General features: G+C 44.6%; 1 protein-coding gene across 4 annotated transcripts; it reads right to left on the reverse strand.

Moving 5' to 3' along the window:
- Nucleotides 1–13: 13 nt before the first annotated feature.
- usp20 (ubiquitin specific peptidase 20) lies at nucleotides 14–19,808 on the reverse strand. 4 transcript variants are annotated; one of them, XM_034296754.1, is made up of 25 exons: nucleotides 19,790–19,808; nucleotides 19,039–19,143; nucleotides 18,758–18,811; nucleotides 18,487–18,549; nucleotides 18,224–18,358; nucleotides 17,214–17,322; nucleotides 16,429–16,498; nucleotides 16,205–16,318; nucleotides 15,741–15,840; nucleotides 14,693–15,170; nucleotides 14,439–14,591; nucleotides 14,193–14,305; nucleotides 13,847–14,019; nucleotides 9,658–9,752; nucleotides 9,310–9,343; nucleotides 9,179–9,224; nucleotides 8,426–8,606; nucleotides 8,073–8,199; nucleotides 7,824–7,993; nucleotides 7,104–7,185; nucleotides 6,605–6,713; nucleotides 6,398–6,500; nucleotides 5,741–5,809; nucleotides 5,408–5,594; nucleotides 14–2,256 (listed from the first exon to the last, which is right to left on the reverse strand). In XM_034296754.1, the coding sequence occupies exons 2-24, from the start codon at nucleotides 19,117–19,119 to the stop codon at nucleotides 5,431–5,433; spliced, it is 2,823 nt and encodes a 940-aa protein (XP_034152645.1). In that variant the 5' UTR covers nucleotides 19,120–19,143; nucleotides 19,790–19,808; the 3' UTR covers nucleotides 14–2,256; nucleotides 5,408–5,430. The 4 variants fall into 4 exon arrangements, with proteins under 4 accessions (XP_034152645.1, XP_019909240.1, XP_010876634.1 ...); XM_020053681.2 differs by lacking the exon at nucleotides 19,790–19,808 and adding an exon at nucleotides 19,619–19,775 and having other exon boundaries at nucleotides 15,762–15,840; XM_010878332.3 differs by lacking the exon at nucleotides 19,790–19,808 and adding an exon at nucleotides 19,619–19,775 and having other exon boundaries at nucleotides 14–916.
- Nucleotides 19,809–20,907: the final 1,099 nt, after the last annotated feature.

Raw genomic sequence — 20,907 nt, forward strand, 5'->3', positions numbered from 1 at the left:
TCAAACAACTAAATGAAAGAACAGGCTTTTAATCACAATCATTGATATTTACAGTATTCTAGATTTTCACATACACTCAAATGGGTTTAAAACACCCAGATACGCTCTTGTCATTGAAAAACACTTAATTCCTATTACTCTTTACAATAACGACATGAGGCAAGTCGTTCTCTATCCACTCAATCCCACAAGATCAACACCTTTATTTTCAATCATCAACCAGTGAAAATGGAACTTGTGTGTTTACAACCAAAGTACAACAAATAAGAAATTCAGAACAGAGGTGAATTAAGAAACGCCCCACAGTCACATTTAAAAAGGCTTAATCTGCAGCACAAGGATTGTCACTGTAGTCTATTGGTCATATCGAAGTTCTAAGTTACAACACTTCAGCAACACATTGGCAGACTAATAATAATGTAATAATTATTATTATTCTAAGATGTCTGAACACAGACAAACAGCCAGGAAGGTTGTCGTCGCATTTTTTCACAAAAACGGACACTACAGGAGATCTTACTTCTGTACAGATCCGTCAAAAACAAAAGTAACACACAATAATGATAATCATTGTCATCACTTAAAAAATGGACAGAATTAACGTTTTCTTTGTAAAAACGCTTTTTGGATGCATTCTTTTTGGACGCTAACATACCTCCTAAGCACGACAGCATTGAATCACTCACAGAAGTTCTTTGGACCAACAACTCAATCAATATCCATTAGTAAGCATTTCAACACTAACATGAACACGTGTCCATTAACCACAGTAGCGTGCGCAGGGAATCAGAAATAGGGTGAAGCTTGAATGCCTTCCAGGTGGTGAAGCATATTGCCCAGGGAGCAGGGTAACAAAGTCGGCAGGGATTGCCAGGCCTCATCGTGCTTTAGCGCCTCCCTCAGGTTGATCAGGCATCTGCAAAGTTAACTACAGTCATCAAGTGAGTAAGCTTGCCCTCACACGCCATGACCAGGTTGACCTTTTGGTTGAAAGAGCAGTGTGAAAAAACAAAGCAGAATGGCTTGACGTGGATGTCCAGGGAGACGGCTTGCTATAATCTTGAACTCTCAAAAATCCATCGCAATGAAATTGGGCTGTACATTTTAGATAGTAAAAAAAAAAAAAAATGTAAACCAACACAAAAAAAACAGGAAGGTGAAACTCATAATGACATTACATAATCTCTGTAATCTCACCACCTTCCGCACCCAGATCAACAGGAAAAACAGTAAAACTTGTATGCCAGTGGTTATAACATGTTCACTGACGTGTAGTAAGTACATGCAGTATATGGCAAGAGGAATAAGTGGGTGAATATTATATTTCCCCCAGGCAGAGAAAATAATGGAGACAGGTGCCAGCCAGTGGCCTTTGACCTGCATGTTTGGATGGTCTCGCTGAGCTAGGTAGATGTACCAAGACATTATGGAAACTTGAGCAAGACTGTATAGTTCCATTTGGCGACAGGATACACCTCTTCACCATCCCCAAATAGGCGGATACCCTTAACTGGTGCTGTCTGCTTCTTAGGAAACCCTTTTCTCCAGAAGAACTGGGGCTGCCTGATTCCCAAGGTCCCTATAAGATTACTGCCTATATCTGCTAGGGGGTCTAACCGTAAAATCTGTAGGAGTCAAATGAAAAATGTGCGAAGTGGAAAAACTAAGCAATGAGATGCCACAAGTCACAACACTTGGAAAGTGTTCCGGTTCTCCTCTGAAAGGGAGTGGAACCCCACACCAGCACCGTCTTAAATCCAACGGCTCACAACGAAGGAAATGACAGTGTGTCGTGGCGTCATTGACGGTCTCGTTTGGAACAGCAGAAAATATGGATGAACACGTTGACCTGAGACGCCAAGCAGCAATTAACACTGATGATGTCACCGCTCTGAATCATATTCCCAAATCCACTCCCTCAATCTGCTTCTCATCTGTGTGGGACACTTGACGGTGTGACATCTACTACAGTATAGCGGCCATTTTGATCACCAAACAACCACAGTCACTGAAACAGCTCAGAGATGTGGGGTCACTCAATGTTACATGTTTCACTTAAACATCTTAAGATTTATTCAATAAATTAATCTTTCACAACAATAGGATGATATAATTGACCACTGTCTTCCTGCAGGTAATAGAATTTCGTTTATTTCTGCATTTTCCAAAGTGCTAATGGCAAGGCCTTTCTTCAACCAGGCGTAAATGACGCACAGCTCCACTGAAGGCGAGATCAGAAATATGGACAAGAACTACCTAGAACAGAGGGAGACACAAAAGAACAATTGAGAACACAAAATCCATTAAAGGATATATTTTTTTAAAAAGACTACAGCACCTGGATGTATTCTGGTTTGGTATTTCTTTGTAGGGCTGTCTAGCTGAATGTGCATTGACAATATACTCTCACTATCTAGTTACGGTCTCAGGAATCTCAGGTTGAGTAAACACTGGTTATCAGATTTACAAGCTGTTCATTTCACTAAAGAAAGTACATGCCCTCCCCTCTGTCTTTCTCACACAATTATATACACACACGAACACAAAAAACCTCATGAGAATGATGTGTGAGAACAAAGTGAGTGAACTATAATGGTACCAGACAGTTGCAGGAACCAAGAGGTCTAGTAGGGAAATGTTTATATTTCCATATTCTTTGAGTGGAACGGACACAGTGAGTGAGTGTGTGAATGCATGCTTCATCTTGTATATGTATGATTGATTAAACAAGGTGTATGGCCAGGATATTAAATGTATGTTTGAGAATGATATTCAAAATGCCTGCATCTCTCCAAGTGTTTTATTATTATTTTTAAGCATTATGCCCGCTTGATGACATTTGGTTAATCGCCTTCATGTTGTTGTTTAGTGTGATCCATGTACACACTCGCCGACTAGGGATGAAACGGTTACCGGATTTCACAATAACCCACGGTCCAACTCCTGACGGTTAATATTACGGTTTCCAATGTAAATTAAAACCGTGTTTGATTACGTGGTTAGAAAAAAAACTCACAGTAAATACTGTCCATCATCAACCAAAGTTAGCAACAGTCTGCCGCAGGTGCTATGTGCAACGTGGGTTGTGTCCCCTATAAACGTGTTAATGAGGCCCTCTGAGAGTTGTTTAGCGACAGTTCAGTGCCAGTGAAATGTCAATTTATAATTTTTGGAGCCTGATGCTACTTTCCAGTCAATTCTATTCCAGCAATCCCGTTCCAGCCAAAAGCCTCTTCTTGGCTTATTTTATGAACGCGCATTTTACCTGGACAATATATAACATAAGTACGCCATAGGCGCAAAGTTAGCTTACTGTAAAAAAATATAATGGCAGCTAGAGACCAAGACAACAAACTGCCAATTCTTCCCTTCCCTAACATAAACTACAAAAACAGCAAAGAAGCAAAAGAAGACAGACTAGCTCTCTATAGCTAGAAAACAGGAATCCTAAGCGAACGTTAGCAAGGCTATAACATCAAACTTTTTTGGAACAGGTGATTCTAGTATTTTTCATATTATTTTTCACAACTTCATTCTCTATTGGGCATTGGTGCGGAACTGCTTTCTGACCGGCGAGTAACTGCAAACCAGCTATGCGGTTTGTGAAAAATTTCATCTTAAAGCTGAAGGACGTAACTTAAGTATTTCCGCCTCATTTTCCCAGAAATCTCGGCAGTCGCTGGTGTGACGTCAGTTCACTCTTAAAGCCCCACACGTTATTTGTGCACTTTATTCAGCGAAAAAGAATTACATGAAATGTATCTGATGTAGCATACATAAGAAACGTGCGAATAGCTTGCTCCTAGTCTAAACCCGATTACATTACTACTACTACTAGCGGGGCTAACAAACAAAGCAAACAGCATGTACAGACGGCAGCTCGCCTCTTCAGCCACAGAAAGTTAGCTAGTTAACCAACTTGGCCAATTGGTTTTGCCTGGTTAGTTATAGACAATTACTAACAGTATGAGGTTATTCTAGGCAGCTAACATTGTCCTTGCTGGCAAGATGACGTTATCAGAAGCTGGTAGTAGTAGCAAAACTTGCAAACAATGTCTGCTGGATAGATGTACAATTGCCACATCAGCGTCTAAGTTTAATGCATTTTGCTCCATGAGTTCCATCCATCGTGGATAGGCAGCTGCACCAACGTTTACCCCGAACGGTGTCTCTGCCTCTCTTTTACCAGATTTGCTTTCTTTTGATCCAAACCGTATTTTCTTAGGTAGCGTTACATTCTGAACTGGTTTTATATGTCAAACGCATCACTTCCTATGTGCAGGATAACATTTCCCGCCACTGCAAGAGCCAAACACTTTTTTCCATAGGAGCAGTACACGGTATACAGATGGCCCCAGGCCCGCATCTGAAAAACATCTGATAAACATCTGATATGGTAGGAATTCATCCACAATCCAGATTAATAGAACAGCGATGTGTTAATGACAAAAATAAAATAAAAAAACATGTAAAAAAAGAAAATACATACTTCAGCTTTAACTAATGGAATCCCCAGTAGAAAAAGATCATACCTGGTGCAGCTTTAACATCTCGAGTCATTGCGACCACCACCCGCTACTTTATATCGAATGCAAGGTAGGTTAAATATGAAGCCATTTTGACATTTTAATCTCCAGTGAACACGGCCACCCCCACCGACGCGGCCACCCCCACCGACGCGGCCACCCCCACCGACGCGGCCACCCCCACGACAAAATGTTGCATATTTGAACATGCATTAAATGATCTAACTGTGATGTAAACACAACCACTCCTACATCAGCGTCACACCAATAGCCAAAAGCGAAGAGGCTGGAATGTTCTAGAACATTCCAAAGGGGGCTGCCCCCGATCAGGACCTTGTCAGGGCGGGTAATTGATGACTAAAAAGGAGCAGCTTGAGGCCAGGTCTAAGAAAGAAGCCGGAAAAGTTGAAGAAGCTGCAGAAGGCTGGAAGAAAGCAGGTCCAGGCTGCTCGTATCGCTGCTCTGCCCCAGCAACGCAGGAGCCGTAGCAGATGATGAGGGGGTGTCGAGGCCACCAAGATTTTGACCACCTGTCCCCATACCTTCCAAAAGACACACCGTGAAGCTGACCCACCTCACCCCCCCCGTAGTGGTTTTACCTTCACGTTGAGTTTTTACTACTTCCTCCTCTCTTTACATTAAACAACCTTCATGAACATTTCACCATACAGACCTTTGTTCATATTCCCTAGGTCTCAGAAAAGAACCCAGTGATTATGCATGAACAACTGAACATGAACTTCTGATTAAATAATTTAATGATCAGCTGTGGAAGGTTTATATTTAGTGTAGGTATAATTTCACAAACCACAATGCATGCATGTATGTATGTATGTATGTATGTATGTATGTATGTATGTATGTATGCATGCATGCCTTACCTTTATGAGTGTGTGTGTCAGTCTCAGACAGCCCTGGTCTCAGCCTCTATCTTCCTCTCTCCATGCAGGCTGTCAGTCTCAGGGGTGGGGGCCGGGACGGTCTGTCTCACTGCGATCTCTGGCCCCCCACTGTAGATACTGACCAGATACTGCCACGTGTCCTCGGAGATCTGACCATAGTCAGCACCTAGCAGCACACACGTTAAGGCATAGGGGTACACGTTAACGCATATGGGCATGCATGCGCACGCGCAAACTCAGGTGCAGATACCAGCAACCCACCCCAAAACCCCTGACACAGAAACACAGTGTGAATGTAGACACACAACTTACCTTGCTTGAGCTGTATGTGTCCTCCTTTCATGACACCGATCTTACTGTTGTCAATCGGACCAGGGGGTTCTGGGAAAACATTGTCCGACAAACACCCACCACAGCTTAAGTGTCGTCACTGAACACTGGACATCTTCAGACTGTATTAATTCCATGAACGTTTTAGGACATGATTTCGAAAAAGACTTGCTGATGTGGGATCAGTTTTGCCAGTTAAATAATATTAAAAACTGGTCAGATACCAGACCAGCCCTCTGAGGGGCTTTATGGATACAGGCTAAGGACACACACATGCCAATAACGACTGCATTAAGTCAGTAATGTATAACCAACAACCACAAATTACATTCATTTTCACAAAGAGATCTGAGGAGTAAGTAATACAATGGAATTCAGTAAAACACCTATCACATTTTCAATATTTTAGTTGAAATGGAAATCTGTAACAGCCAGGTTCTCTCGGCCACGTGACAAGACAATGAGCTTGAAAACGGCCGACTGTTCTCTTCGTCGAGAGGTGGCCATACAAAACGGTCCGCCCCGGGGCCCAGGGCACGCTTCATCTTGTACACTTCGGTTTACCTCACTCCACTTGACCCCTCCCTTAGTTACCACCTGTGATTATACTGTACATCCACCAGCCCCCTGCTTCCATACCATTGTCTTTGCCCTTGACGAAGTTCTCCCAGTCCCTGAACCACTGCATACTGATACACAGGATGACTGAAGGAGCCTCCTCTGCCTGGAACTCTTTATTCAGCTGTAGACACAGACCAGGAGAACCAGTGAGCCCTCGCATGCATAGGCGCACATAGGCACGCTCAAACAAAAACACCAACACGCTCACGCTCACCCCCCCCTTACCCTGATGAAAGTGTCTATTTCCACCTTTCTGCGTTTGGCCAGAGCTTCTATCTCTACCTGGCAGATGGCACATACATACAGGTGGTTCACCGCTGGACCTCCTCCAAAACTAGGAGACACAGCCAGTAAGACAGTCAGTAAGACAGAGAGACACATGGACAGGCTCAGTGAGACAGACAGTCAGTAAGACAGACACATGGACGGGTCAGTGAGACAGACAGTCAGTAAGACAGAGAGACGCATGGACGTGCTCAGTGAGACAGACAGTCAGTAAGACAGAGAGACACATGGACGTGCTCAGTGAGACAGACAGTCAGTAAGACAGAGAGACACATGGACGTGCTCAGTGAGACAGACAGTCAGTAAGACAGAGAGACACATGGACGTGCTCAGTGAGACAGACAGTCAGTAAGACAGAGAGACACATGGACGTGCTCAGTGAGACAGACAGTCAGTAAGAGAGACACATGGACGGGTCAGTGAGACAGTCTCAACTCACCTGTTGTACAGGTAGTCCCACACATTCTGGGGAAGGATGACCACCAGGTCGTCAATGTAGTGGTACTTGTTGGGGGGGATCCCTGGACAAAACAGAGGAAGGACATAATTCTACAGACACTTAATGGGGGTTGAGTGTGGTTGCATTTGATATTCTTGCTGCGGTGGACGAGGACAGAAATATAGTATACAATGGGAAAAGTGGATGGAATCTGCTCTTATGGGATTACCCTACTGGATCCTCTGCACCAGGCTGCTCAATCCAGTTCCTTGTAAAATATTTAATATGAAGTACTACTTTATGAGAGTCATGGTCTTCTCTTGAGATTTACTGTGTGTGCTGATTCTCTTAACTGATCCTGCACATTTACTAGGTTGATTGAACGGAGCAGAACCTCCCCAGTCATTTTCTTCTTATCAGGAATCATAAGAATCTTTGCTTGGTTAACATGCTGTCCTACATGCTGAGAGAGAAAGGTGTGGTTGCTGATGTGCCCTGACCTCCATGCTGACAGAATAAGGTGTGGTTGCTGATGGGCCCTGACCTCCATTCTTACAGAGAAAGGTGTGGTTGCTGATGGGCTCTGATTTCCATGCTGACAGAAAAAGGTGTGGTTGCTGATGGGCCCTGACTTCCATGCTGACAGAGAAAGGTGTCGTTGCTGATGGGCCCTGACTACCATGCTGACAGAGAAAGGTGTGGTTGCTGATGGGCCCTGACCTCCATGCTGACAGAGAAAGGTGTGGTTGCTGATGGGCCCTGGCTCTGTGAAGGTGTTGAACTTGTTGAGCCATTCTCTGGAGATGTAGAAGTGCAACAGACTGGGCTCCTTCATGCTGGCTAGGGCCACCACCTTCTGCCTCTCTCTCACTGACTCTTCACTGCTCTTCCTGAGAACAGACATACTCCCACCGTTAGTCTGACACAACAGCAGCACATCTGACGGCTCGTTCTCATGCCATGACTCACCTGTAGAATAGCACATAGGCCTCAGCATTCTGCACCACAGTCTCATGGACCTCTGTGACGTATTGATCATCAAACTCATACCACTGACCGTTGATCACATTCTGACAGTAGGCTATGTAATGACCACCTGGGGGAGACATGAAGAGGAGAGAATAATGGACGAGGTACTGAGAAACAGGTGGAGAGATTTGCATTGCAGGGCATGGTTGTAGTTATAAACGGTATAGTGAGTTTATACAGAGTAAAACATTTAAAAAAATAAAACAATAAAAACATCAACCAAATAACAAGGTCAGAAATAAATATTAAGAGCTAGTCTTGAACGTTAGGTCATTCAGTCAAGGCTGACTTACTGCCTGCGGTGCCATGGTGACAGATGACAGACAGCAGGTCGTAGGTAGTGATCTGGGAGTGGCTGTCCTTGGCAAGGAAAGGTCGGAGGTCAAGTCCCTCTAATGGGAAGGCCACATGGCTGTTGATCTTAAAGGAGTACATCACTTCATGGCGAAAACGCTTCAGGTGAATGCAAAGAATCTGTAAGCGAGCGCGCGCACACACACACACACACACACACACATACTTTCATGTAGATTTCCTGAAAGAAATAATTATCTTCCTGTTGAAAATCAAGAACATTTTAAATAATAAATGTCTGGTGATGGAAGTTTTACAGTTGCTAGTAAGTCTTCATACCCCCTACAATCTTCACATATCTTAAAGTGATATTGAAAATGAGAAGTACATTGTAGTACTATACCACATTCCAAATATTGAGGAAAAATTACATTAAATAACATATACAATCAAGACTAATTTGCGAACATTCTCTCTTAAAAAAGGTCGAGAAAAAATAACCATCTCAACAAACTTTTAAGGAAAAGTCAAGACCAGAAATTGGTATGAACAAAAATAGCAAAGATATCTGTGTACTGAGGCTCTCATTTCAATGTCAATAAAGTGTAGCTAGGCTGTGAAGGCTGGGCTAGGGGGGACTATGGGCTAGGTTCAAGGGGGGACTATGGGCTAGGTTCAAGGGGGGACCAGACTTTCACATTACACTGAAACTTCACAGGATGTAAAAGTGTGACATAATTGATAACTCTTACCTCAGGTAAACGAAGTACTTTGCAATACTTCACACCATTTCTCAATCTGCAAGACAAGTGAAGGAGCATTACTTTGATCTGCACTACTAGTTTATTATCTTTTAATGCTAAATGTATCTACAGATTCTTACTTTTTACACTTTTCACAGCTGTACATGTTGTCCCCTGCAAAACAAAGATTGAAGAAATTCATAATAATATATTTCACGCTGATTATGGATATACCCGCACTTAACACCCTTTATTTAAGCTGGGAACTCCCATTATGACCAGTCTCTTTTGCAAGGCAGCCCTGTGCACGGTGCACGGAATTAGAGATTCTTTGATTTTCCCAAAAATCTGTGAGTGTGAGCCTCAGCGTTTCATTCACTTAAATTAGTAACGATCCACATACACACTTTGTTTAACGAGGACTCGTTGCATTATTGTGAAATTGAATTATACATGAAAAATACAAATCTGCATTTCCACTACTTCACCTTTCAGCTCATCAGCAGCGAAGAAGGCTGCGAGACAGTCCTCCAATGTTACCATGGGACCCCAAAACCAGCTGGGGATGCAGGAAACCACAAACCTGCGAGAACACAAACAAATATATTGGGTTTGTTTCGAAAAACAGTTCCTGTGAACTGACGCTATATTTCTATATTTCACAACACAGTGACAATTTATCATACGTTAATGTTGTATCACATGACATACACACCGATATTGTCAAAATAACTTGTTAACCTGTTAAAAAAAAGTAAAATATAAAAAGTAAAAAAAAAACGTCAGGCAACCTGCGAAAAACTAGGAAGTTGTATCTACAGCAGCTGTCACATGTGGTTTCCTATTTGGCTCCATGGTTTATATATTGGTTAACCTGGGAGGAGAGTATACCGTATAACCTCTGACAATGGTTGATGATTTGACTAATAGAGTAACTGCTCACAACATCGAACACTATAGGGATTCGAACCAACTAAATATTGGGCACCTTTTCATCCTTCTGAACAGCCCCCAGTGCTTTCCACAACCACTGAGCCAGAAGCTGAAATATCACGGGGGCGATAGGCAGCAGGGCCCACCGCATCTAGTAATTTGTTTAAAATACATTTGGTATCTTACTGTACCAAAACAGCATACAAATTATTATTTGAAAACAGATTGTTTAGTTCAATATTCCTCTTTATTTTTTCAATAAAATAATGACCGGGTCTGTTTTAATATTTGATTTACGTGTAACATATCCTATCAGCTGGCAAGCTCTGTCTGGTTGAGACTAGCAACTACTCAACTAGGTATCGTAAAGTGAGATACATAAAACAATGGACAGAAAATACAAATCAGGCACTCTGAAATGTGAGGAACGAGAAAAGAAAAAAGTGTAACTGCATCCTGTGTTCCACTTAGTGCGTACGTTACCAAACCAACAAGACGAAACAACAAGAACCATCACGATGCCGTGGAAAAGTTAAATCCGGCCTCCTAGCAGCAGTGCTAGTTCTAGCCTGACGAAGCTGGCATGGAAAACACACAGGAGGACCACCAGCAACTCAACAGCATTAGCACTTCAAGCAGCACCAGCACAGGCAATAAGGAAGTGCAGGAGTAGCCTTCCACAGTTTAAGTAAGTGCAGCAGCTAACGTCGTTATTGCTCCTGATTGCGAACCTGCTCTCAATCACTCAGTCGCAGCCATAGGCTCTGGCTGCTGCCCTGCTAACATTATAGAATCACAAGTGAGTAAGTGAGTGAGTGAGTGAGTGAGTATGTGAGTGAGTGAGTGAGTGAGTGAGTGAGTGAGTGAGTATGTGAGTGAGTATGTGAGTGAGTATGTGAGTGAGTATGTGAGTGAGTGAGTGAGTGAGTGAGTGAGTGAGTGAGTGAGTGAGTGAGTGAGTGAGTGAGTGAGTGAGTGAGTGAGTGAGTGAGTGAGTGAGTGAGTGAGTGAGTGAGTGAGTGAGTGAGTGAGTGAGTGAGTGAGTGTGTGTGTGTGTGTGTGTGTGTGTGTATGTATGTATGTATGTATGTATGTATGTATGTATGTATAGGAAAGAGATGATTGAGATGCATTAAAGGCCCAGTGCTCACCACAAGGCTGTATTAGTCAGGACAGCAGCGTGGTTTTGGGGTTAATGAAAGAGGAGAGGGAGCAGGTGGAGAGAAATAGCAGAATCCTTCACAGGTTGATAGATACCACACACTTTTTAGCTAGACAGGGCCTGGCATTTCGCAGCCACAGAGAATATGCTGGGCTGGACGCACCTGACATGAATGAAGGGAATTTCTTGGAGCTTCTTAAATTGCTGGCACTCTACATTTCCATCCTTATGAATTCCATCACCTGATGAAACCGGCGGCCAAATAAGATACCTCAGCCACAAGTCACAAAACAAGCTTATTGAGGCACTTGCCAGCAAAACACTGAGCACTATTATAAATTAAGTCAAATCAGCAAGGGTTTTCTCAGTTATCACAGATTCAACAATGGACATAACAAGAATAGATCCGTTTTCTCTACCACTAAGGTATGTCACTGGTAGAGGCAATAGCATCGAGCGCTTGGTGAAATTTTAAGAGTTGTCAGATGACCGTGCAGAGTCCTTTTGTGATCTGTTGATGAACGCCCACAACAACGACCTTGGCCTGAACGTGAATGGAATGAGGGCAAGCCTACGCAGGGGCAGGGACCATGACTGGACACTGAACGGCACTACAAGCCAGATCTTTTTTTTTTTCTTCAAAGATAACCTGTCCAAACAAAGCTTTCTACATTCACTGTTGTGCACACAACCTCAATTGAACTCTTATGGATGCTGCGTGCTCCTTGTGTACTCCTTGTTGGTACACTCAAGACCCTGTACGGCTTTCTGACTTCTAGCCTGGCCACAGGAAAACAGGCCACAGAAGCGGTTGCACAGAGCCTTCCCGCCATTCTTGAATCCCTGCACCGGATAAAACACCATAACCACACTACAGCAAAGACGGCCTACTCTGAAGCCGATGGGCCTGCTCTCAAAAATGAGCATGAGTTTTAAATGTATGCTGGTGTTTTGGAACAGTTTACTAATGAAAACGTAAATCTTACCTAACTATCTGCAGAAGGATTCGATAGATGTAAAACACTGTGCTGGATCTCACTGACCGCTGCGTGGCTCAGATCAGACATATGCACAACGATGAGGCCTATGACCAGGTGGAGAACACAGTGAAAGAGACGGCCCGACAGAACTACGCTACCACTTAGTTTGCGGATGAGTGTGCTAGAGAGATTTCAATACGAGGACCCACAGGATGACTCCATTCCGGAAAGCAGAAGGCGCTTTAAAATGGATGTACACTATAGCATCCTTGACGTGTTTGTTGGGCAGTTTTGAGAATCGATTTGCTGACTTCAGAGAAATAGCAACATTGTTCTCCGTGCTCAACCCAAAGGGGTTTGAGCTCCCTGATGGAGAAAGGAATATGCTTGAGCTCGCACATTTCTACACAGAAGACATTTCCACACAGAAGACATTTCCAAGCCGGAGGAAGTTAGACAAATTCCTCTTTTTGCCCACAATGTATTCTGAGTTAGCCATGGATCTCACCATGGACACAGTCCTACCATTCCTCACTGCTAACAGTATGTGCCAAGCAAATCCAAATCTAACGATTCTACATAGAATATACAAACCACCCACATCAGCAGTGTTTGATGTTTATCTGTGGTTTTGAATACCTGAGGAGCTTTAAGATGCTGCACTTAGAGAGATGTGCTGTTCTTTGTGAAATGAACTTACACCGTTTTTAACTCCGTTACACAGGCAACCTGTTTCTCATATATTATATATATAAAAATGTTCTCTGCAGTATCCCGCAGTGGTAGGCTTTATAGAGGGGTGGTGGGCGGGGCCCACGAGAGAGCCCCACCCCGTGTTTAGAGTTAGTTCCGCATCTGCACTGACCGCAACCCGCATCACCAGGTCTCTAGCTGGTCCCTCAAATACCAGCTAAAGTTCTCTGACCCACAGCCTCCTGATCTTCAGCTCCCTAAATCCCTGACCCCCAGCCCCTGAACCCCTGACCCACAGCCCCCTAAATCACTGACCCACAGCCCCCTAAACCACTGACCCACAGCCCCCTAAACCACTGACCCACAGCCCCCTGACCCACAGCCCCCTGACCCACAGCCACCTAAACCACTGACCCACAGCCACCTAAACCACAGCCACCTAAACCACTGACCCACAGCCACCTAAACCACCGACCCACAGCCCCCTGACCCACAGCCACCTAAACCACTGACCCACAGCCACCTGACCCACTGACCCACAGCCCCCTGACCCACAGCCACCTAAACCACTGACCCACAGCCACCTAAACCACTGACCCACAGCCACCTAAACCACTGACCCACAGCCCCCTGACCCACAGCCACCTAAACCACTGACCCACAGCCCCCTGACCCACAGCCACCTAAACCACTGACCCACAGCCACCTAAACCACTGACCCACAGCCCCCTGACCCACAGCCACCTAAACCACTGACCCACAGCCACCTAAACCACTGACCCACAGCCCCCTGACCCACAGCCACCTAAACCACTGACCCACAGCCACCTAAACCACTGACCCACAGCCACCTAAACCATTGACCCACAGCCCCGTTAAACCCAACACCCTGACCCACAGTCTCCTGACCTGCGTATGGAGTCCATGATGTAGGTTATCCAGCCCTGGGACCCATAGATGTCAGAAGACACACCGGTCTTGGCGGGGAGGTTCTGGTGAATAGAAGAGTGGAGCTTGGCCAGGTCCTCCTTACCTGGGATGGGCAGAGAGAGATCCTGAAAGGTCTCCACTGTGGAAGACACCTGGTGGAGGACCAGAGGGGAGAGAGAAGGATAGGAGGGCCGGGATGAGGGGAGAAGAGAGAAACAGAGGCAGAATTAAACCGAGTGAGAGGGTGGAAGTGTCACCCCCTGGTGTTGGCATGCTCGATAGCACGCTCGCTAACACGCTCGCTAACACGCTCAACAGTGCTCACCCGGTCACAAGTGAGACACTGTACGAGGCTGAGGATGGAACCATCAAAAATGTCCGAGATGACACTACGGTAGCGGGACTGCTTCTTCTTCCTGGCACCCAGGAGCAGCTGAGCTGTGGAAAGGGGCTTATGGTTAATGGAGTCAACTGAAAGTTTACAATTTATAATGAAAGCCAGTGTGTGTGTGTGTGTGTGTGTGTGTGTGTGTGTGTGTGTGTGTGTGTGTGTGAACGCGTTGGGACCCACCTTTCTTAAAGGAGTATGGGGGTCCTGCGGAGCGGAGGGGGCTGGAGCGAGGGGGGCTGGAGGAGAGTTTGGGGTGCAGCTCCGGGACAGCGCGTGCGGGGCTGCAGGGACGTGACTGAGGGCGCTTCTGCATTGCCGCCTCGTTGTCCGGCTCTGGGTAGAGGAGGTAGGTTAACCGTGAGACAACACTCCCTACCATCAACCAACCATAACCAGCGAATGAGGCGGTGGTGTCCCCTTCACCGGGCCCCTACCAGAGGTGTTCTGCGTCTGACCCGGGGACGCAGGGTGTGTGGGACTCGGACACGGGCTCTGTGGCCCAGGACTGGGCGGGGTCCCCTCTTCCTCCTCCGCCGATCTTTCCGGAGCCGCCTCCTCCCCGGCCGCCGTATCCACATCGGCGTCCTCGTCCATTTCCTGCGATGCCCTGTGGAGTGGCGACAGCCTCCTCTCCTTCAGCCTCTCCTTCTCGGAGATGGGCCCTCCCCTTCCCTCCCTGGGCACTGCCCCACACTCGTCCTGTATCAGCAGCTCCACTTCCCCGAGCCCTGCCCCCTCCCCCCGGTCACTGCTGGCGCCAGAGTCGCACGAGAGAAACTCGTCCTCGGAGGGGGAGCGATCACCCCCGTCCCTCAGCTCGTCGCCGTCGCCCCCCTCCACGCACTCCGCCATCGGCTCCTTCAGCTCCTCGTGGAGCTGGTCCATCAGACAGCGCAGGAACTCCTGGGTGTCCTATGTAGTAGTGCATAAAGAGACAGGGAGAGTGTGTGGAACGGTCCTGTACACGCACAGCGCACAAGCAGACGCGTGGGGTGGAGGTTGGGAGCAAGAAGGGAGATTGGTGTGGGAGGCTCGGCTACACAGACAAGCTGGGAGACAGTTCTCACACACACACACACACACACACACACACACACACACACACACACACACACACACACACACGGGAATTCAAAATAAAAATGACAAATAAACATATAATTCCATTCCAGGTAACCAACCACTGTAAAATGTGAAGCAACAGCAACATGGGACCTAGTTACCATGGGTTAGTTAGATCACGGCTGCATTCCAGACGACAACGTACTGTTTGAACCCTGGTTACAGGGGGACAATTGGGAGGCACGCTGGGACTGGAGTGCAACTCCCAGGTGCCAACTACAGGATCAGCCAATCAGCAACACAACAATCAGGCGTTACTGTCCATGGAGGTCAATTCGGTGTGTTTGGGCGGTGGGAGGGCACACGGAGAAGTGGGTTAGGTCAGGGTTAAATAGATAGGGGTATTGTTCTGTTCCCTACCTGCTGGGAGCTTGCCCCTACCTGCTGGGCGTAGCCACGGAAGATGGGGTTGACCAGCTTGATGCCCTGTGACAGACTGGTGGGGACCACATAGCTGGGACTAAAGGAAGGAGTGATAGAAAGAAGACGAGAGAGAAAATGGAGAAAGGGGCAGGGGAGTGAGGAACAAAGAGAAAAAAACAAAAGAAGGAAAGAAGGATGTGAGGCAGAACATAGGGATTTTTTGTAATCTTATAAAATCATCATGTCCCAGATTAAGCTTCTTTTTTTTATACACTAGTATATTATGAATAACAGAATTTTCTTTCTTGATGCATCTCTCAATTTAAAAGTGTGCCTGTTTTATAATACAGTGAAAGCTGTATTATAGTGAATGCTGCACAGCACGTTCAACGCATCGACATGACCAGTGATACCTTACTGCATCTTGTCAGTCCACACAAACATATCCACTGATACATTACCGCTTCTTGTGCCAGAGCTCAGAGATGAGTTTCTGGTAGCTTTTGCACAGCGCAGGCTTCTTGTCAGTCCGCACCAAGCCACTGCAGTCCAGGAAGAACTGAGTGAGAGGTGGACTAATGAGACACAAAGACAAACAAACTCACATTAGTGTCAGGCTACAGAACCATACCAGTTTGTTAGTCCAGTCTAAAGATAGAAACCAGACAGGATGAGGTGACCTCACCAGTTAGACAGGGCTTGAAGAGCTGCGTTCATGTAGCAGGAGTTTCCGATATTCTTCATCCCTGTCAGACCTTTGAAAAGGATGTAGTTTAAGATCAGACAATAAAATCACACTTGTACATCTATATTACTACAGCAGGGTACGATATAGGCCAGTACACTCTGCACCTAACCTTTAGAGACAATTATCCATCTGCAGATCTTATTTGTTTTGATAAGTTATGGTTTATGAGATGTAGTCCGAGAAAGAACGGCGCTTTGAAATAAACATTTGTAAATCTCATATCCTGAAATGCGGGACAATATTCGGCAACGACAGAGGTATCAAATGAAGAGCCAATATCTCTAACTGGAAAGGCATGACATGAACACTGTCAGTGAGACCATTACTGTGTGCTAACTGGGTCCAGTGCTTATTCTTAGGACCCAAATCAATTATACTCCAACTATGCATGAGCAGCACCATGTTCTCAGATATTTCTGGAGGGCTGTGCCTAAATACGCTTTGCATAATTCACTAAGGAATAGATCTTCAAAGCTCATCATCTGTCTATAAATAAGCATTTTTTTTTTTTTTAAAAGAGTGAAGAAAGCACCAATGCCAGCCTTTGCCTGATAACATACGATACCACAAACATGAATTGTTATATAAATACATTATTTCACATAAGTAAAATAATAATACAATACCGTAATGCTAATGCTATCAGTTCAGCTATGCATGCACTGAATTACGATCTTTACTGGCAGTGAGCAGTTGCCAAGGCGATTGGGGTCAGAGGTTACCTCTAGGTTTGAGATCATCCTCCTCTGACTCAGACCCCTCTTCTTCTGCTACCGCGATGGGCACCACCTTCAGTGGATGGTGGTGACTCACCGGTTGATGAATGGGATCCTGGTGAAGTTATTCACCATCATTAAAAACAACAATTCCATCATTGTGTCCCTGAAACTTTTTCAGCATATGCTGCATTTCATCTCATCAGTATCAATGTGCGCTGAAATAAAAAAACTGCTTAACTGTAAAATAAATGCTTTATACACTGTACAACCTGCAATTATCTGCACCCCAGATTGCAGGCCAAATAAATGCTTCAGAGTTCAAGTAACAGATACATCTCAACACCAACAGGTCAGAAGAGATTGCATGAATCAGGCCATTATGGTCAAATTGTTGCAAAGAAACTACTGAAGGACACCAATAAGAAGAGATCCCAGTATGTGTGGTGGTGTGATGATGTGGGGCTGCTTTGCTGGTGACACTGATTTATTTAGAATTCAAGGCACACTCATTCTGCAGCAATACGCCATCCTCTCAGATGTGTTAAGTGAAATCACTTGTCTTTCAACCAGTCAATGATCCAAAATACCCCCCCAGGCTGTGTAAGGGCTACTAGGTCAAGAAGGAGTGATGGTGCTGCATCAGATGAGCTGGCCTCTAGAATCACACAACCTCAACCCAAGTGAGATGTTTTGGGATGAGCTGGACTGCAGAGTGAAGGAAAAGCAGACAAGTTCTCTGCATTCATGGGAAATGGGAAAACTGTTGGAAAAGCAATACAGGTGACTACCTCATGAAGCTGGTTGAGAGAATGCCAAGAGTGTGCAAAGCATTCACCTAGGAAAGGGTAGATACTTTCAAGAATCTAAAATATAAAAAGATTTTGACTTGTTGAACACTTTTTTTGGTCACTACCTCATTCTGTAAGGGTATTTCATAGTTGTTGATGTCTTCACTATTATTTTACAATGTGGAAAAAGTTAACAAATTAACAAATCTTTGTGGGATGGCATACCTGATGGTCCACAGCTTTACAGTGGTGTGGGGGGGGTGTGACAGACACACAACGTTCTAGGAACACCTCCCTCTCACACACATAGCACCAGATCCTGAAGGTTGTCAGGTTCACCGTCAGGTTGTGTTTCTTAGCCTAGGGTGGTGACACCCACACATAAGGCACAAAATAAGCATTGGGAAAAAAATTCTTAAGGGCATGACTTCTAGAAACAGCATTGTCATATAAAATGGAAGAAAAAAAGCTGGAGAAGATTAACTTGCCTGTGCGTGGAGGGTGCTGTGATCCGAAAAGGATTCTCCACAGCCAACGTACGGACACTCGCTCTGACCAAGAGAAACTAAGTGTTACATAAGACATAGCTTAAGTCTATGGAGTAAAAATAAATTATACAATTAATACATTGAATCTGGATGAGTACTATCCATGTCATAATGCCAAAACATGAGAATATAAGGGCCTTCAAAACATCTACGATAATCTTCTATCTAAAATGGTATGGAAAGCTAGACCCAGAGGAAACCCCTGTTTTACCTGCAGACAGGCCCAGAGATTGGGCCCTACAGCTCCACAAGACTGGCACGTTCCCTTTGGAACAAGAAGATGAACAGAATCAGACTACAATGCAGGCAGATTATAATTTTTTGCCAGAAATCAGGCAGTACTGTCTCATCTGTGAAATTGTCAGACCACCAAATATATAAATATTTTTTTACCAGATAAGACAAATCTACAAGACACAAATCAACATTGAATGTAAATACTTTGGTCACATTGCATCCATCCTCTCGCTTGAAACCATCCTTTTCTCTCACCTTGGATTTCTGCAGAAGGCCGTCCTTGGTGACCTCCCCGACGGATTCCAGGTGGGGACAAATGTCCCCCTGGTCACTCATATTTGTTGAAGTTCTTCTGACGATCTAGTAATTCAAGAAAGTATTAATCGATAATTTAACATTTTGTAGGAGCAGGTACAGATGAAACGGAAGCAAGCTCACAGTAAATGGCTACATGGTGTTACAATTCAGCTGGGAATGTAGCTCTTAAGAATAATGCTTTATTTAACCTACCAACTACAGTACTGTACACACACAAAGCTTTGAATTTGCTGTTTCATTCTATGTAGCTAGCTGCCTGACATGGCAATCTATACATTGATTATGAATGTTTTCAACATCCAACGTTAGCTAGCGATCGCGTACCAGCCACCTCAAGACAAGATATCAGCCATCTAAGACAAGATAACATCTTCCTGCCTATGATGGTTTGTACACAGAAGCAACGAAACTGGCATATCTTTTGCAAACTGAAGGCCGTCTTTTTCCACACCTAGTTAGCATGAGCAGAGGATGACATTGTCAATAAATACCATAACTGTGAAATAATTATAGTTACCAACAACAGGAAACGTCACAATAGTAGCCAGAAGCGTCCATTTAATGGAAAACGGCCATTTAAGATAATGTAAACACCTAGCTAGCAGTGGTAACGTTATCCACGGTCGCTAGCGAGCTACTGAATTCGAATCCACATACCCATCCCACTAGCTCCCACCGCCCCACTCACACAGCATGGTTTTACGTCAGTGTTGTTATGCTCAACGTCAGAGCTTGGCGGTGTTCAAGAGCATCATAACCACTGTGGGCGACTGCGTCAGGCGAAAGTCGGACACACTCGTGGTTTTCTTCCACATGGATCAGATTAAGGCTCAGATCCTTGTATGAACAAATTGCCCTGAACAGGGTGGAAATAAATATTCATCTAACCCCCATAACTGTGATGTGTGTGAACGTTATTTGGGTTTGATGCCACTCCACTAGCCGTCTCTGCTCATATTACTTTTCTTTTTATTGGAAGGGAAAGTCGTTTTATCCATGTATTGTCATTCTCTAACCCACATTTTTACACTTCCCTGGCCACTGTTCTGTAATGCAAACAATGCCCATCCTACAAACTATGGATAACAGCCTGTCCAACTCAAAAGCATACGTGCTAAAACAACAGGCACTGTCATTGATAAGTACAAATTTCATGCACCTTATCCTATGCTGTTCCCTAAAGAATGATTTTGACTGTTTAAATTTCTGTAGCCAACTTTAGTTCTTACTCTATACACAACAATAATTATTTTGCGGTAAAGCCTTTTCACGGATGACACTGTCATTGTTGACTGTTGCCTACCTTATTGTACCTTAATGTTACCTTAATGTATACAGTGCCTTTGGAAAGTATTCAGAGTCCTTCACTTTTTGTGTGCTTAATTTCTAATTAATTACATTTCTTTTTGGGGGGGAAATGTCTTATGTATATAAGTCACACCCTTTATTCAGAACATTGTAGAAGCACTTTTGTCAGTGTTGACAGTTTGAATCGTTCTTGGGTCTTCAAGTTTTCTTCCTTATAGATCCTCTCAAGCTCTGTCAGATTGGATGGGGGGTATCAGAGAACAACAAGCTTCAGGTCTCACAGCAGGTGTTTAAGGGGATTCAAGTCCAGGCTTTGGCTGGGCTGCTGATGTACATTCACAGACTTGCTTTGATGCCACTCCAGCGGTTGCTTATAGCTGTGTGTTTTGGTCTATTATATTGCTGAAAGATGAATCCGTTTTGTTCTTCTGGGAGAAGAGCAACAATGAGCGAGCAGATATTATCTATCAGTAAACCATCCATATTTGCCTAATTTCA

This window comes from Esox lucius, chromosome 14, assembly GCF_011004845.1.
Source record: "Esox lucius isolate fEsoLuc1 chromosome 14, fEsoLuc1.pri, whole genome shotgun sequence".
Lineage (NCBI taxonomy): Eukaryota > Metazoa > Chordata > Actinopteri > Esociformes > Esocidae > Esox > Esox lucius.

Bases quoted from the DNA above. Each gene is read 5' to 3' on its own strand.
- usp20 (XM_034296754.1), bottom strand. From the start codon at position 19,119: ATGAGTGACCAGGGGGACATTTGTCCCCACCTGGAATCCGTCGGGGAG. The intron at 18,359-18,486 runs GCAAGTTAATCT...TCACCACCCTAG, and splicing joins ACAGCACCCTCCACGCACAG to GCTAAGAAACACAACCTGAC. The intron at 7,186-7,823 runs GTCAGGGCCCAT...TGTTTTGTCCAG, and splicing joins CTTTCTCTGTCAGCATGGAG to GGATCCCCCCCAACAAGTAC.